Raw genomic sequence first — 16,923 nt, 5'->3', positions numbered from 1 at the left:
ATCACCTCCCTGCTCCTGCTGGACACAGCATTTCTGATAGAAGCCAGGACGCCATTGGCTTTCTTGGCCACCTGGGCACACTGCTTGCTCATTTGGCCCCAAGTCGAAAACTCTTTTCTTTGATTGTCACACTAGGTTTTAAATCTTGACTATTTATAATTACCATAGTATCCTTTAAAGCACATTACAAAGCATTATTTGGCATATAAAATTGCATGTATGTGCAAAAGTGTAGCTCTAGTTTCAGAAGCTCCTATCCACCACTGAACATTGGGGAATGTTTTAACATGGTTTCATAATTAACCTTCCTCTGCAAACCTCCAGATTACACAGAAGGTTTGTTGTTATGTTCTGTTCTAATATGCTGTACTTCGCAGGTGAGAAAGGAAGTATGCTAGCAGCACACAGGAAACTCTACTTTCACACTGTGTCCTTGGCTTTAGGCTGCTTTACACTATGTCAGCTGTAATTTGTGACACAGACAAGGCATCAGACCAGTGAAGAAGTTAATTTTCTCTTTGGTATTAATTTCTCCTCTCAAAATGGACAAAATAGTTGGGTTTTGTGCTGGGTTTTGATTGGTTGTTTTGGGGTTTTTTTCTCCTCCACATTTCTTGTGTACTCAGGAGCAACAGTAACTGATGAAAATGTATAGAAAATGTGCTACATAGGCAACCTTTCTATTTTTTTAATTAAACCTTTGCAATGCTTTCCCCACTTTTAATGGGAGAATGAACATGGGAAAATCTCAAAAAACAGATCTCAAAATGTCCTCTCAAAGGGTGAAGGTGCCTCATACCAGCAATGGTATGACTCAGCAAGGTCCAGACTCTCTAGCATTTATTTATTTAGTTGTTTGGAAGCTCCTGTGTATCTAATTTGTAGTTAAAGCAAATGAACACTTGCTATTTTACATTGCACAGCAACAGAAACTTTGAAGTTCTCCCCCCCCAGTTTTGGCAAGTATTAATCATACCTCAAAATACCTTCAACATAGTCTTTTGGGCCACCATTTATAATTTCCCTGTGGCATTACTTTGTGTGTTATTACCAGAAACCATTTAAATTTTGGCTACATAAAACAAATATAACTGGGGGGAAAAAAACAAAGAAAAAACTGGAACTCAGATAAGGGAAATATTTTGATTATTAAAGGGTGTCTGCAGGAACAAAGCTGTGAAAGAGCATTCTGGAATTTAAACATTTCTCCTTTCTTACTTGCCCTTGTCAGAAGAGGTTCTAGTTCCATTAAAATATATTGCATCTCTGTGACTTTTATAGAATCACAGAATCATAGAATGGTTTGGGTTGTAAGGGAGCTGTAAAGATCATGTAGTTCACCCTCCCTGCATTGAGCAAGGACATTTTCATCTAGGTTGCTTAGAGCCCAGTCCAATCTGACCTACAATGTTGCCAGGGATGGGACACTGATGACCTCTCTGGGCAACCTATGCCAGTGTTTCATCACCCTCAGCATAATAAATTCCTTCCTTCTATCCAGTCTAAATTTCCCCTCTTTTAGTTAGAAAACACCAACTCTTTCTGATAGCCCTGCTTTAAGTATTGAAAGGCTATGATAACCTAGCTCTCTCCAGGGCCTTCTATTCTCCAGACTGAACAACCCCAACTTTCTCAACATGTCCTCACAGCAGAAGTGTTCCAGCCCTCTGATCATTGCTGTGGGCTTCTCTGGACATGCTCCAATAGGTCTACATCTTTACTGTGCTGAGGAATCTAGAGCTGGATACCGGACCACAGATGGGGTCTTACCAGAGCACAGCAGAGGAGCAGAATCTGCTCCCTTGACCTGCTGGCCACAATGCTGGGGATGCAGTCCAAGATACAGTTGGCTTCTGGACTGGAAGCGCACATTGCCAGCTTGTGTCCAGCTCTTCAGTTGTCAGTACTTTCAACACAAACAGCTGTAGATAATTGCATCTATAATATATGCATGTAAACCAAATGGCGAACTGTTGCCATACATGCAATGCATATTTATAAGGGAAGATACAGCACTATTTAGATGAGAGGTCACAGCACTTTATATTCAGGTTATAACTTCAAATCCAGTTCAGAATGTAATAGTGGGCCAACACTTAGTGGTGCTTCAGTGTGTATGTGAAATTAATTTGCCCCAGCAGACTTTATAGCAAACAGGATATAACATTACTACCAAAGACAGCAGTTAATTTGGCATTTTCAGGAAGTCATGGGTTCCCTGGACATGGCATTTTAAAGGACAGCCCTGGGGCATTATTTTAATCTCCTAAATCAGTATTAATGTTTTAGAAATACACCAATCAGTATAAAAAATAATTTACAGTTTTGAGATGAAAACTAATGATCATATGTGTGTACTTAATAAAAACAGATTTTTATGAGTAATACAGGATCCAAATTGAAAGACCTCAAGTGAAAGAAGGGAAAACTCAAGAGTAGAATAGGATTGACTGCAAAACAAGAAAACAATTACAGGAGCTTGTGAAGCTATTTTTATACAGCTGACTACTTTTACACTTCAATTATTATTTGTGGGCTTTGTTCCTGAGATTTTGGGAAGTCTGAGTGCAAATACTTGCTTTGACTACTGCGGCCTGAAGTGTTAGGATGCAATGTAAAGATGTTACCTGCTTATTTAAAATTTTACCTAACAAGGACAAGTATATATAAATATATAGTGTCTTGCAGTGGGATATTAAGTTGGTTTTGGTTTTGATTTTATTGTTGTTTTTATGTATATACACTTATTTGTTCAAAGTTTAGCAAGTCTCGAGGTAAGGATCAGCAAGACTGCAGAGAGAGCCACTGCACGTTTTTTTCCTGTTTTTAATTACTTCACATATTAAAAAGAAGAATGCGGCAAACATCCGGCGTACAAAGCCAATGGTCATGCTACATCCACGTGGATTACCATCTCATCACAAGGCAAGCGCGGCTCAAAAAAGGAAAACTAAGCAGGCAAACCTCATTAGAAAAAAAAAGCAGTCATTTCAGTTCACAGACCAAAGCCTTCAGATGTGGTGACGGTGCAGTTATATAGGAAGCCAGTTCCCAGCTGGACAAGCTCTTCAGGAAAAGGAGGCATTTCACCACGTTTCTTAGCGCAGCGGGGATGCCTCATCTGATAACCTTCGTTCCCACCACCCTTGTTTCTCCTCAGCTTTGGCCTCTCGCGGATGCGCTGCCTGAGGAAGAATCCTCTCAGCGAACCTCGGCGGTGGTCCCGCCCCTTGGGACCACGCTATTCTGAGGACACCGCTGCTCCTCGCTCACTCAAGCTTTAGAGACATAGAGGCGGCCGGGTGGGCGTCCATGATGCCCTAGTGCCCACACGCGGCCCCAGAAGTGTGACCCGAGCCCAGGCAGCCGGAACGCTCTACCACCGGCTAGGCTGCGGATCAGCAGCTCTCATCCACCCTCTAGTACTAAAGCTTCCTCCCTAGAGTCACCGCGTGCGACTCTGACACCGGAGAGGCCAACGTAGAGGGACAGCCTCGCCCTTCACCTCGCCTTCAGCCGCTGCGCTCCTCCTGCCGGCTGCGCAGGGGCAGGGTGGAGGGAGGGGAGGAGAGGGGGAGGGAAGGGAGAAGAGGGGGAGGGAGGGGACGGGGTGCGTTTGCCGGCGGCTTCGCGGGCTTCTCCTCGCGAGAGCGGGGGAGGTTTCCGGTGTTGTGACTACGGGGCCGTAAACATGGCGGTGAGTCTCCGTGCCCGCTCGTTGAGGCACCTCCGCATCCGAGGTAAGGGAGCTCGGGCAGGCCGCGGGGCAGGCTGGCCTTTCACCGACTCTCGCACTACACCGATGCCCAGCCACCTGCTCCATTCCTTACTGCCCTTTCTCTTCCTGCGCCTTCTTCCTCCCCGCCAGGCTAACGCGCTTCTCTTTTCCCGTTCCCGCAGGTCGGAACGACAGCGGTGAGGAGAACGTCCCCCTCGATCTCAGCCGAGGTATGGCCCAGGTGCTAACGGGCCGGGAGTCGCTGTCTGCTTGTTGCTGCGCGCCCGCGGCGGGGCGGGTGGGGTGAAGCTCCCGGCAATGAGCGGCCTTGTGCTCCGGAACGGCTGCAGGGGCTCGGTGGGTGGTGAGAGGAAGACGAAGAAGGAGCGGTGTGCCGGTACCCGCCGACGATGGGCTGCCCGGCGTTCCTGTAGTGAGCGCAGCTGCCCGTAGGTGGAAGCCGCTCCTCAGCCCCCGCCGACTGCGGGGCAGTACCGCGGCTCAGGGCTGACGTCCCCAGGTCACAGTCGAGGGGAGCCACTGCGTGTAGGCAGAGACCCCCCCTCATGCTCTTTCGGGGTTGTTTCGGTGGAGGTTGGCTGTAGATGGGGCTGTTTACAGCGACCGTCCCGCAGTGGGGCTGCCCGCGCCGCGCCCTGCGGCCTCGCTGCCGGGGCTCCCTCCCTGGCCATTGCTCCGCTGGGGGGTCGGACCGTGTGTCTCTTGGGAGCGTTTCGGCGGTGGAGGCAGCTCGTGCCTTCCATCTCTGTCGTACATTCATTCCTGTCTTAGGCCGCGGTGCTTGCCGTGAGAGCCTTGCTGTGAGAGCAGAAGGTACTTGCCTCCCGTTTTGTTGTTAAATTGCTGCAAACGTGCTCCACGGCTCTCAGGTGCATGGCTCTCGGGGGGCGTAAGGGGAGATAGAATGAAGGAAGTAACAGTAACGTTTGTAGCACACTAATTGTATTTCGGACAAATAGCAACTCATTCCTTACTCAATTATATAGTTTGTCTTGTCTTTCTGAGTACTAAGGTAAGGGAAAGCTCTCCCGAAGAGCCAAAAAACTAAGTGGCACACTAGAACCATTGAGGCAGAAGATCTTAGTGTGGAGGAGGGAATAAAGTTGATGCTTATAGTAGAACTGCTCTGCTTCAGGAGATCCAGGACTGCTGCTATCCTGAATAGATCCATATTATGAGGAAACATGCAGGGAAATGACAGAATTATTAGATGCAAGTCGACTGTGAAGTGTAAGGAGTTGCTTCAGTAATTTTTTTAGCTTAGTAAGAGGTTGTATCAACAATTGCACATTTGATTGTGCCCCCCGCCCCCCGTATGGTCTCTGTTTAGAGGTGGTTTTCTATTGAGCATTTTTACTGTGGGCTGAAAGTTATCCTTGTGTAGAGGTAACATATTTGCAAGTGTCTCTTAGTTCCTAGGAAAAGTGCAAAGGATGGGGTTTTTTTGGTTGGTTAGTTTTTTGTTTGTTGTTGGGTTTTTTGGTTTATTTTTCTTTCTGTTTTGGGGTGGGTTTTTTGTTTTTCAGTTTAGAGAAACAGGCTCTTACGTCTCTTCCTATGGGCATGATTGCTTTACTGTCTTTAGAATTAAAACAAGTCCACAAAATGTAGGACATAGGCCTTAACAGTTCATAAACATGGCACAGTTATTAGTGTAAGCAGTGTTAACAGTTTATGAAATTTATAGAATCGGGATTTTTTTTAATATGTTTAGTAACTTTTTTTGTGTTGTGTAGCATACTGAAGTACACAATTTAAATGCTGGAGTGGTAATTCTTACAGTTTGTTTGAAATGTACTTGGAATCTGACAAGTAGCTCTCATTAGGATACTGGGGTTTGCCTTGAGATGTTTTCAGCCATCTAGTGATTTCTTGAGACCTTTAATAGTACCAGTATAACTATTTCACAGTTATTGTAAAGGAGGCATTTGGGTAAGATGTGACAAAAATTTGGTTGTGATGAAAAAAAGGTGTTTTGCACTGTGACTATGTAGCTAGCTTGTGTTTAAAAAAAATAATTGTGGTGGTTGCAGTTAAATAAGCTTCTTTAAATGTAGTTGTGAACCTGTTATCAAAAAGTGATGGCTTGGGTTTTTTTTGGTCACAGAAACTACAGCTGCTAATCAGTTAACATATAGCAATCCATGGTAGGTATGAACTTTTCACTTTTTCTAAGCAAGACATTAAGATAGATGATAATGTGATCTGCACACTGAACAGAATGAATGTGTGTTTTTTCCAGCTAGTACAATAGTTACATAAGCAATTAGGTTAAATATTTTTAAGTTGTTATCCTAACTCTGTACTAATGTACTGTGAGCGGATCAATTTTCCACCAGGCTCAGATTTTCAGCAACAAAGGAATAGTGACTTTTAAATAATTTTTTAATAATAATAAGTAATTTTTTGTTTGTTTATTTCTTCAGATAGCTGAACTTTGTTGATTACTGTGAAATAACAGATTTGGGCAAAGTGGAGAGTGGTGCCTCAGCCATATGTGTCTGTTTAGAGGGGCCTCTATGTTACAGACATCTGAAATTAGATTGGTGGTGCCTTGTTTTAAAGGAGTTACTATTAGTGATGGATTGACATGATTTAGCATATAAGTTGGACCTTCACTAGTCCATACAATCATTCCATGCAAGATGCCACTGCTGTTATTAAGTATTTCAGAACTAATAATAGTAGGGGGAGGGTGCTAGTGCTGCTTTGAGTCCTACTTATTCCTGGCTTTTCGTACACTAAGGCTCCTTGAATGCTTTGCTGCTTGTATAACTGATCTACCCCTCTGTGCGTGCTTTTCATTTCCTCTTTTCTCTGCTGCTGTTGCCTGTGTTTTCCCAGAACACACCACACTGTTCTCTTTATATATTTTTACCATAGGTAGTTATTTTTTGGAGTTACTTGGTGCCCTATCTTTAAAATCACATACAGTAATGTTCATGAAAGGTATTTTGTATGATGGCACATTGTGTATCTATGTGTGAACTCCCTATGTTCAAGACAATTACAGTTACAGACAAGTTTGGTATCCTTGATAGGAATTCTTGTGGTAATTCTGGTCCTGTGGCTACATAAACAACAAGTATTATATGCTTTGTAGCATAATTCATCTTTGTTTCTAACTGTTGTGCAGGTATTCTGAGCTTTTATACAAAGTTCAGGGCACTGTTAAAAGGCTTGTGTAATCCATGTTTTGTTTGATGTTCTTTCCTTGCCTCTAACTGAATTGCTTTTGGATGACCACCACTTCTTCATTTGCTGCAATTTCAACTATTACCTTTGGGTTATGAAGGCCTTAGCAACTCAAAACATGCCTAGTTGTGGACCATGTTTCACACTGCTTTATCTTAAGTTCTTAAACGTCTTTCAAGGACTCCCTGTTTTGTTAGATTCCTGTGGCTCTGAGCTGGCAGTAGCTATTAGGAACTTTTCAGAGCTTGCTGAAGTTTGAGAGATACAAGGGTGCTAACTTCTTATGGTCAAATGCTATTCACATCTGTATGTCATGTCCTCCGTTTTGCAGATAACAGTCTTTGCTTTTTGATAACTGTACTGTGTAACTAAAATGTACTAACCATCCAGTATCAGTACTTTCATTTATTGTTAATAAATGTACATTATGAGATACTTTGATTTAGTAGTTTTTCTTGTAAAGCCAGTTGTATTTTGTAAGTGTTTAGTCTTTTAGCTACAACACAAGATAGATATGAATAACATAGCTGGGGAAACTGGCATTTTTTTCCCTTCATAGTGGCTAGTTTCACAAAATTGACTAGTGTTATCAGACAAGAAAACCCTACCCTTGCATTTTTTGCCTCAATTTGCCATCATTTTCTTCTATCACATAGGTAAAAATAAAAGATACAGAAGTTCCATTTGACTTTGTATGATGTGAGTTGTGTTACTTCTCATAACTCTGCATGGCTTTAAACTGTATTGTATTTGATTCCTTGTGCCCACATGACAATTCTTAATGCACTGCATGCAGGACAGACATCTCAGGATACTTTCTGCAGTTTACAGCCCACAAAAATGTTGGGTGGTTTTAACGGTTATTTGCAGGATAGTCAAAGAAGGTTGGATGACTTTTTTTTTCCTAATGCAGCTTGAGATTTGATGACCGCACCATTTCTGGCTTCCCTCATCAGTATGGAAAAAGCAGAGAGAGACACTGCACACCTGTCTGGTATTGAAAGCGCAAGTAGTGAGAGGGGAAAAATACCTGCTGAAGAGTGAGAGCAGCAAGGCAGCAGGGAGCCAGTGTATACATTTTTTGCTGCTTAAGAGCAGTTCTTCCACACTAATGGGAAGACTCTTAAAGAAAGCCTTTAAGGTTGTCTTGGCCATAGTTTTGCAATACCACTTCTGTCTTGAAAATACAGAGCAGCTGGGCTCCACCACACTATAGAAACATTATTTTAAAACTATGCAAATAACATGTGTGAGCACCTTTCACCCTTCCTTTGCATTGTGTGATTATTGTGATACATAACTGCTGAAGGACACTTGTGTTAGATCACAGAGCAGTAGCTGGTTTTTTTGCTCCCATGTTTGTGAATCTGTAACAGAAGCTGTAAAAGGAGCAAGAAGGAAATTAGTAATGTTTTTCAGTTCTTCTGATACATGAAAGGGTAACTTGAAAAACAGAGATCTTGTCCTGATGAAAAGTTTTCTACCTGAGTTGTTGTTGTGTGTTGGGGTTTTTATATAAGGAGAGGAAAGGGGAAGTGTACAGTGAAGGTGATGTGTTAACATTTCAAAGTTAGAGGTGGTGAGTATATGCAGTCCAAAATTAAATACTTAGGTTTCCTTTGTGCTCTTGAGCCTTAATTGACTGGTTTGAAATTGCCTAAGTGCACTGGCCTGGCTAACTTGATAACATTTGTGTACCTTTGGCTTAGCTTTTTAACGTATTAGTGCTTTTACAACATAAAGACTTCTCAGAAATATTAAAGTGGTGTGTGCTTGTTTTCACTTTTCATTTCTCGAAAACAGGAACAACCATTTTAATGGAAGGGAAGTATTAAGGCAACATTAAAACTTGCTTACATAAAGTATCTGTAGGAGCTGGGCACTATTGTCTTTCAAGATCTGCATTCTTATCTGCCTTGAAAGTTTTATGTGCAACATCTCTAAATTTGTTTTTGTGGGGAGTTCCTTTGTTTTTTGCTGCTGTAGTTCAGATTGGTAAACAAATACCAGCATGTTTCTTCAAGGCAGAGATTAAAATGACTGCTCTAATGTCTGCTTGTTTCTGTTTTTGTTTGGCAAAAGAGAGTGTTCTGCAATTTGGATTGGTATAAATAACCTAGGTGTTTAAGCAATGCTAGGTTTCCACATTATGGTATTTTGCCTTTCCTGCTTCCCCACCCCAAGCATTTGTTCAAGTACCAAAATCTGTAGTTTCTGCCACCTGCTTGATATGAATGTTTTAGTCTGTCATAAATGTTCTTCAGTCTTTTTTTCCTTTCCCCTAGTTCCACCTTACCTCCCTTTGAGATTAATGCAGTTCTTAGTTTCAGGTTTCTTTTTTTTTGTCAGAGCCTATCCAGTGTAGATGCTATGTAAAGAAACACAACCCTCATCATAATTACAGTAATAAGGAAGCTATGTCAACAATAAGCTTCCCAGAAAGAAATGCATCACTTACTTGTCCAATCTCATGACCTTCATGCATACTTTACCAATTACCTCGCAGTCTTGAAAGTGTTCCCCTAATAATATTAGAGACACTCGACATCAGGTAGTTCTCCCTCTCTAAAGTTGGAAGAAGTTAAATAGTTACAGTTAAAACCTGCTGTTTTCTAACTATTTGTATGCATACAAACCCAAAATCTGTAGAAAACTGTGTTTAAGAGGGTTACAAGATGGCTTGAGGATTGATGTTGAAATGATGGCTTACTAGTTTGGGGAAAAAGTATTGAAAAATCAGATAAACTTTATCTGTCCTGACAATTTGGACTCCTGCCTTAGAGATTTTTTGTTTTGTTTTAAATAATTACATGAGTCATCTTAAAAACAGCTAGCTTCTTACAACTAAGACATACATGTGTAACTTGAGGCTTTGGTAACTACACAAGATTAAAAAAGAGGTTTGCTTCTCACTGGAAGTTTCTAACCATGTGCAGTTAAGCAGGTGAATTTGCATGCTGAGCAGCACTCCTGTGATGAGTTCTGATACAGGCAAGAAGGTGCCATAAGACTGCTATACAGATGCTGGCTGATACTTGACTAATTGGTTTATCTAGAGCACCCATAACTTTTACAATACAATGTATTTGGCTTTATTCTAGTTTTAAAATATGTAGTACTGGTATATTCACATATATGATGGAAACATTTGTGTTTTTCATTTGCCAGCCATCTGTTGTGCGATGAAATGTTTTGGTAGAATGCACCAGAAAGAAACATAGGAGTTAGCAAAACTTCAGAGCATGATTAATGAAGAGTATCTGGTGAAGAGGAGGTGTGCTGGTAAAGATGCATAAAGAAGAAAGTGAGAAACTGGAGTGAAAAACCCTAATGTGAAACTCGAAGAAAACAACAAAACAATCAGCTCCCAAAGAACAAAAACCTCTACTTAGAGTTGTACTTTATTAGTTATGTGACAGAATTCTACTCTTTTCACTTAACTGAAAGCTCTGCAGGACTCTTATTCTTGTCATCATTTCTGAATTTACTGATTTTTGGTTTTCTCTATCTAGCCTTCTCTAAGCTCACTTTAGTCCAAGAGCTACTTAGCGCTATGGTTTTGGCAGCATCTGACTATTGATTGGTGGCTGCTTCTGGAACATTTCAGAAAGCTACTCCTAAGTTTGTAATTTATTTATTTTATAGAAATATGCTTAACTGCAAGATAAAAAAGGCATTCCCTTCCAATTGGAGAAGTAGGTAGTTAACAAAATTTCATGCTGTTTATCAGTGATACTTCAGATAACCTCTTAAGTCTTAACACCGAAAGATGACAAAATGGCAAAGATGTTCTGGGACGGTCATCCATATTTGAAATGCCTGCTGTCAGCTCTTGTTTGCATCTTTTTCATTTTAACTATCTCAACCTTATTTACATAAATTTTGTTCATTGTAAAGCGAACTATGGTTGTTAAGACTACCTTTACAGGCTACTGTTAGTGGAAGATACCTCTGCATTGAGCAAAGATACTTAAAACAATAAGACCCAGGTTTAAGGACAAAATTATAATAATTATGAAAGAGTAACAAGGACTAATTTCATTAATCTCTTAGTGTAAATGTGTGTGGTGAACAATACAGGGATTTTGTTTTTTTCAGCTACATAAAAGATGGATTTCCTACTTGGTGCACACAGACTGAATAAATGTTTTTTAAAAATATAGAGGACTATCAAGAACAGCTGTTGCATGGAAATTATGCTTTTGTTTAAGAAATGATTAAGTCTGTAAGTAATCTTTTTTCTTTGTTACCCTCTGAGCATCAGTGAAGTAAAAAAATCAGCTTTAGCAACCTCCTGTCTAGAGAATTTAGAATGTGTTCTTCTCCATGCAAACCATATGTGATTCTCATGGGTAGACTTACTCTGGTGGTGGCTGGTTTATTTGTTTGTTTTTCTTTCATGAAATGCACAAGGAGGAAATAGAAAAAACTTGCTTTTTTCCATAAATGTGGTACTTCCAGCTCAGATTTTTAGGTTAGCCTGATACTTCACTGAAATAGATTTGATTTTTTTTTTTCCCAAGTTGAAATCGGGTGTCTTCTGTATTTTAAGAATGGTGCTTATATCTCCTTACAAAATTCATAGCTGTTTTGTACTGTCCCTTCTTTGAAAATGACCTTTTCAGGAGAAAAAGTTCTGAACAGTCAACATCTCTTGCATGGAACCTGTCTTGTGAACAACTGGTGTTGCCAAGCATCATCAGTGTGCACACTATTTTGAAGTCTTCTGGTTATAGCACTTTGAGGGAGGTAGTTACCACACTGCATATTTGCCACAGTCTAAACGTTTCCTTGCTGCAGCTAATGCCATTGGGGATTTACTTCTAGTTTCTAATTGTGTGCCTCTGTTAACATTTGAGTTTGAGAAACTGCTTTGCTCTGTCCATGTTTGCTAATTGTACTTTGTTTCCATTGGTGAATACTGTGATCCTACGTCTGCTAATATTACTATTTTTTTCTTCTTACCGTGCTACTTAGGGCATCATGTATCTATGCGGACAGTGGCTAAACATGGATAACTGGAGTTTATTAGTAAGGGCCATTTAACTGGACAGCATTTATGATTTGGGGTTTTGAAATGATTAAAATGATGGAGGAAAAAATCAGAATGTCAGCTGGAAAAATAAATACAATAATTTCTCCCCCGCACAGATTTTTTCTTCTAATGTTAGTGTGTTGTTACTACTGCTCTGGCAAGCTAGTTAAAGTGTACAGAAATGATCAGGATACTCGTCAGTAGGTCTGAAAGATTTGTTCGATAAATGCTCACCAATTGCTAGTTGCATGATATGAAATGTTCAGTGTAGCCTCATTAAAGCAACTAAAAATTGTGACTGTCTTGAATTTTCTATTTCTAGAATTGGTGGCAGAAAAGAGTAACGGAAGATAATTTTCTCCACCATTACAGTACACTCACTATTCATTATTCAAATTCATAGTTGGTATTCTGCAAAGTATTAATTTGATTTGTATACCAACATAACCAGTGTTGTGAATCTGGCAAAGGCTTATCCTCCAGCTTTTTACTGCCTTTTGAGCACAAGAACCAGCTCTAGTGGGTTATGGTGGCCTTGTGCCCTGTCTTTGACAGTAGTGGATGACTGATGCTGAGGAGTAGAACAACAGGGCAAACAAACATGTAGTCACGTGGTTATGGAGCTTTCCCCACCCTGCAACATTTTATGCCTCTCTGTTTTTTTGGTGCTTTCGTAGCCCCACCTCCCCGCTTTTTGTTTTTTCCCTTGTCAGTATTTTAATGCCTGGAAACTTTACAGCAAGTTCTTCCCCAGTTTACTTGTGTATTCTGGAAGAATTCAAGTTTTGTTTTGTTTTTTTTTTTACTATGAGGTGGTAATGAGAGAAACTTTTGTTCGGAGACTATAATCTCATCTTGTCTTTAGTCATCATAGTGTGCACTAGTTACAGTTGGGTATTTCTTACTGTAGAATGGTGACAGTGTTTTTCGTGAGGGAAGGGGGAATAACTATGTAATATAAAAAACTGTATATACCAAGAATGATTACTAAGATTCTTGGCATTAACATTGTATTTTCTGGAGAGTTGAGGACGTAATTTTTAAATGTTAAGTGGAGGGCTGTGTTCTCTATAAGTAGGCAAGTTATTTGAAGAACAACAGTTTTTAAAACCTTCACTAGTACCTTTATGTAATCCTAATTTTAATATTATTTTAATAATTTTTGAGTAATGCTGTGCAGTACAGTGTGTACTGGTATAAAACATATAAGGAATAGCTTAAGAAGCATTAAGAAACTAATATGGGACAGTAATTAAGAAAGTGGTCCATTTGTTAACTGCTGTCTCTTATTCAAGCTGGCTACAGCATGTCACCTTTACCTGTACTTACAAATATTTTTAAAATGATCCTTCAATTTGCTGTATTTTATGCACATTTACAAAAGAGAAGTCTATGAAGTCACAGTAGACATTTAAACTTTACTTTCCTGTTTACTTGCAAAAGGATTTATATGCAAATCTAGACATAGAGAGTTAAGTATGAAGGATTAGAGTCCTAAGTGTAATCCTGCTAGACAACTTTGTTTTGATCTGAGGTTCTAGTTATTCCTGGATCCTACCTTGGATATGCAGTCTCTTGCACTGCTTTCTAGTTAATTAAGACGGTTTTTAAATGCGAAGCTTACTTTCTGGTGTAGGAAGAACAGTTCTTTTGCTTTATTTACTGGCTGTCATAAAAGGGTGGAGGTGTGCTTTTCCCATATTACTGAGCCATTTTCATCTCTTCATAACTTTCTTAAGCAGCGAGAGTGAAAATGATTTGAGTTCTTAGCTTCTATTTTCTTTCTGTTTTCATGAATATGAGTTACTGGAACTCATACTCAAAGTACTTTATGTATGGTTCTCCTATGGAAACTATAGGAATCAAACTAAACCCTGTGTACGTTCTGCAGAAATCGCTGGGTATGGTCACTTGTAGTTTTCAAGGGAATGCCCTCAACTGTTAAGCTTTGTTATACATTGTCAGGCTTTTAAAAAAGAAAACAATTAAAACTATTTGGCAAAATGTACACCTCACACTATACCAGTGCAATTTTGTACCTTAACCAATTCGAATATGACAATTAGAATTTTACCGGTGAACAAAGAAGATTTCTGTTTGATTCAGTCTGTTTTTCAACATAATAGTAACCATCTAAACTTGATACACCACACAATTGTTTCTAAGTTTTTACTTTATAAAATCATACTGTAAATTGTGTGGGTTTTTTTTTTTTTTTGTTCTAATCGTGGAGTTGACGCGTCAGTATACATAATTCAGGAGTGATCTGTTATGGAGTTTGCTTTTTTATGTAGCTTTCTTTTCTTCCATTGTTCTCAGAACCTGGTTGTTTTTACCCCCTCTGCATTTTGCACAGTTTTAATGAGTTGTAAATTAAGAATGCTTCATATTATGAGAGATTACGTAATTGTCCTGATTTTGCTTTTTGTCCCAGCAAGAATTAAAGGTGTTGATTGGGGGGAAGGAGTGGGGGGAAGGGGGAATTTTTTTACTAGACTGATGACCTGTTGTCTGGGCTTAAATGGACACCTTTAACATATTTCTAATGTTCCGTTGCTTTTAATAACTGATAACTCATTATTATTTCTGTGGAAATGGAGAACAGTGCATTAATGTTTCTAGTTGGTGTCTATTTCGCTCAACTTCCTTCATTTTTGCAGCATGTATTTTAACAAGCCTTTAAAAGCAGCTTGGTAATAAACAGTTCCATAGCACTTAGACTTAAAAATCTGTAAAAAAAAAAAGTAGAGGTATACATTTATATTATGATTCTTTCCTTCACTGAAAGGAAGGTATCTCTTGTATTCTTGGTGATGACGTGTTTAACTGTATTGAGATACCACATCTTTAAGAGAAGCCTTTAGGTGTGTAACTTTTTTGATACTGGTTACAGTAGGTGTGATAGCAGCTGTTAGTGCAGTCTCTCTCTCCAGTTTACTTACTATACAGACATTGGTTACTTTATACAGCTACTTTTCTAGTATCTACTAAGTGATGCGTATAACATATACATTCCTCAGTTTAACTCGTTGTGCCTGACTTCAGAGTTACTGAATAATTTGTGTGCTAAAGCCTGCCATTCCTTTTGTTTGCTTTTTATCCATGCATGCATAACAGACTAGTGGACTGGCATGCTGATAGCTTACTGAATGTGTTCAAACAATGCTGCTAAATCTGTCAGGGGAAAGGAGCCGCCACTTCTGCTAATATAGCTATTGCTGGTCGTATTTCATCACTGCATTAGATGGAGCAGTAGGTATTTTGTGTAGCTGGAGCTCTGTGGTGGTCTTTCTCTCTGGAGAATGGGTTCTGTCAGAATGCATCAAGATTATCACTGGGGAAAAACAATGTTGCAGTCCCGAAGGGGTGATAAGATGAGTCAAGCCCTAAAAAAGGTCATGAGAGTTTAAAAACAAACAACACAAGTTTGAAGATTGTTAATATACATGCACCTACAAAATAAGATGTAGAGGATTAGGGAATTTGTAAGGATAGTGTGTTGAAATGCCAATTTCATTCTGTTAGAAGGAATATCATTATGTACTGGTTATTACTCTGTGCAGCTGTGGGTGAGGCACAGTGTTTGATGTAACAGAACTACACAGAACAAAGATACCTGCTACTTCTGAGTGCTTGTTGTCCAGAAAAAAGAAGCTGGACGCACAAAATGGTCAGTAAGTTAAGTTGTTGTAGAACGTAAGTGTGCTTGTATTGACATTTTCATATGTGTCAACAAGTTTCTAGGTGAGATTTAAGGCAAAGTTTCTTCATGTGTGTTAAGCAGGACAACTTGACGAGTGTAAAAGTGCAGGTAAATAAACCCCAGAATTCTGACTTTTTTTTCCTAATGTATCTTTTCTGGAGAGGATCCATACTCCTTCCACCAATCTACCTGTGAATGGTTCAGCATCACAACCACTTCTGTGACCCTTGCAATCGAGTTCAGTTGTAAACTTAACAATACCAAGTCCGCCACTAAACCATTTCCAGGAGCAACAAATCTATGTGTTTGAAATAATTCCAAGGGTCCTTAAAAAGACCCAAACAAAAAAAATCAAACCAGCCCACTCCCCCAAACAAAAAAATAGCAGCACGCAAAACTGATGTTAAGGCCCTGATAGTTCTTCTTTATGCCATATTTTTCTATTTCTAGATTAATTCACATTCTCCAGTGTAATTTAATGAGATTTTTATACAGGAAAAGCAGAGCTGGTTCTAATCTTTGATTATGGGAAAGCAATATGGCTTATTTGGTAGAATCAAAAATGTATTTAATCGATTTGCAGCCCATTTTAATGTAAAAAGCAGACTAACCAGACTTCACATTTGTGAAGTTACATTACATTGTTCAAATTCTTTGACATCTGCCACATGTGAAGTTCTGTTGGGCCTGTTTACTTTCCCTATTGGCTTTATTTTTAATAAAAATTATTCATGCTTGAGTAACTAAGTAAATTTTCTGCCTCATTCTAATATGTGATGTATTTCCAGAAGAGGAAATACAGGAGGCCCAGTCTTTCCTTCAAGTTAATACATCACAATTTTCTAGGTAACTTTTTTTTTTTAAGAATTTTTTTGCAAGGCTTTTCTGAAGTCTAAAATGAGACTTGAACTTTTGACACAGCTTGACCAAGAAGCTTCTGTAATCTTTGTTCCTTCAAAGGTAGTATGCTATTAGAGGGTATATATTTCTTCTCTATATTGTTGTTGTTTGTTTGTTTGTTTTCCTACAATGTTAGTGTTGCTGCTGTATTGAAGTGTAAGCCAGCTAACTTGGTGTATTCATATTATCAGTATGTTTTTCAGAGCTGTAAGTCTTATACTGAAGTCTCAACTTTGATTCAAATTACTTACCTGCTGTTGAAGCTTCTGAGAAATACCTGGCTGCTCTGCCAAGCACTAGAAAGATGGTTTTCCTCAAACTTTTCTGTCCTGGAAATGAGAACTTCTTTAA

General features: G+C 39.4%; 1 protein-coding gene across 1 annotated transcript in view; it reads left to right on the top strand.

Moving 5' to 3' along the window:
* Window positions 1–3,674: 3,674 nt before the first annotated feature.
* Window positions 3,675–16,923, top strand: part of RICTOR (RPTOR independent companion of MTOR complex 2) — an 81,822-nt gene continuing 68,573 nt past the window's right edge. Inside the window, exons 1-2 of the mRNA XM_054177919.1 lie at window positions 3,675–3,740; window positions 3,901–3,948. Of these exons, the coding sequence (XP_054033894.1) occupies window positions 3,692–3,740; window positions 3,901–3,948 (97 nt within the window). The 5' untranslated portion in view covers window positions 3,675–3,691. The remainder of the gene's footprint in view (window positions 3,741–3,900; window positions 3,949–16,923) is intronic.

Source organism: Dryobates pubescens, chromosome Z (assembly GCF_014839835.1).
Source record: "Dryobates pubescens isolate bDryPub1 chromosome Z, bDryPub1.pri, whole genome shotgun sequence".
NCBI classification, from domain to species: Eukaryota; Metazoa; Chordata; class Aves; order Piciformes; family Picidae; genus Dryobates; species Dryobates pubescens.
This window is presented reverse-complemented; position numbering and strand designations above follow the sequence as displayed.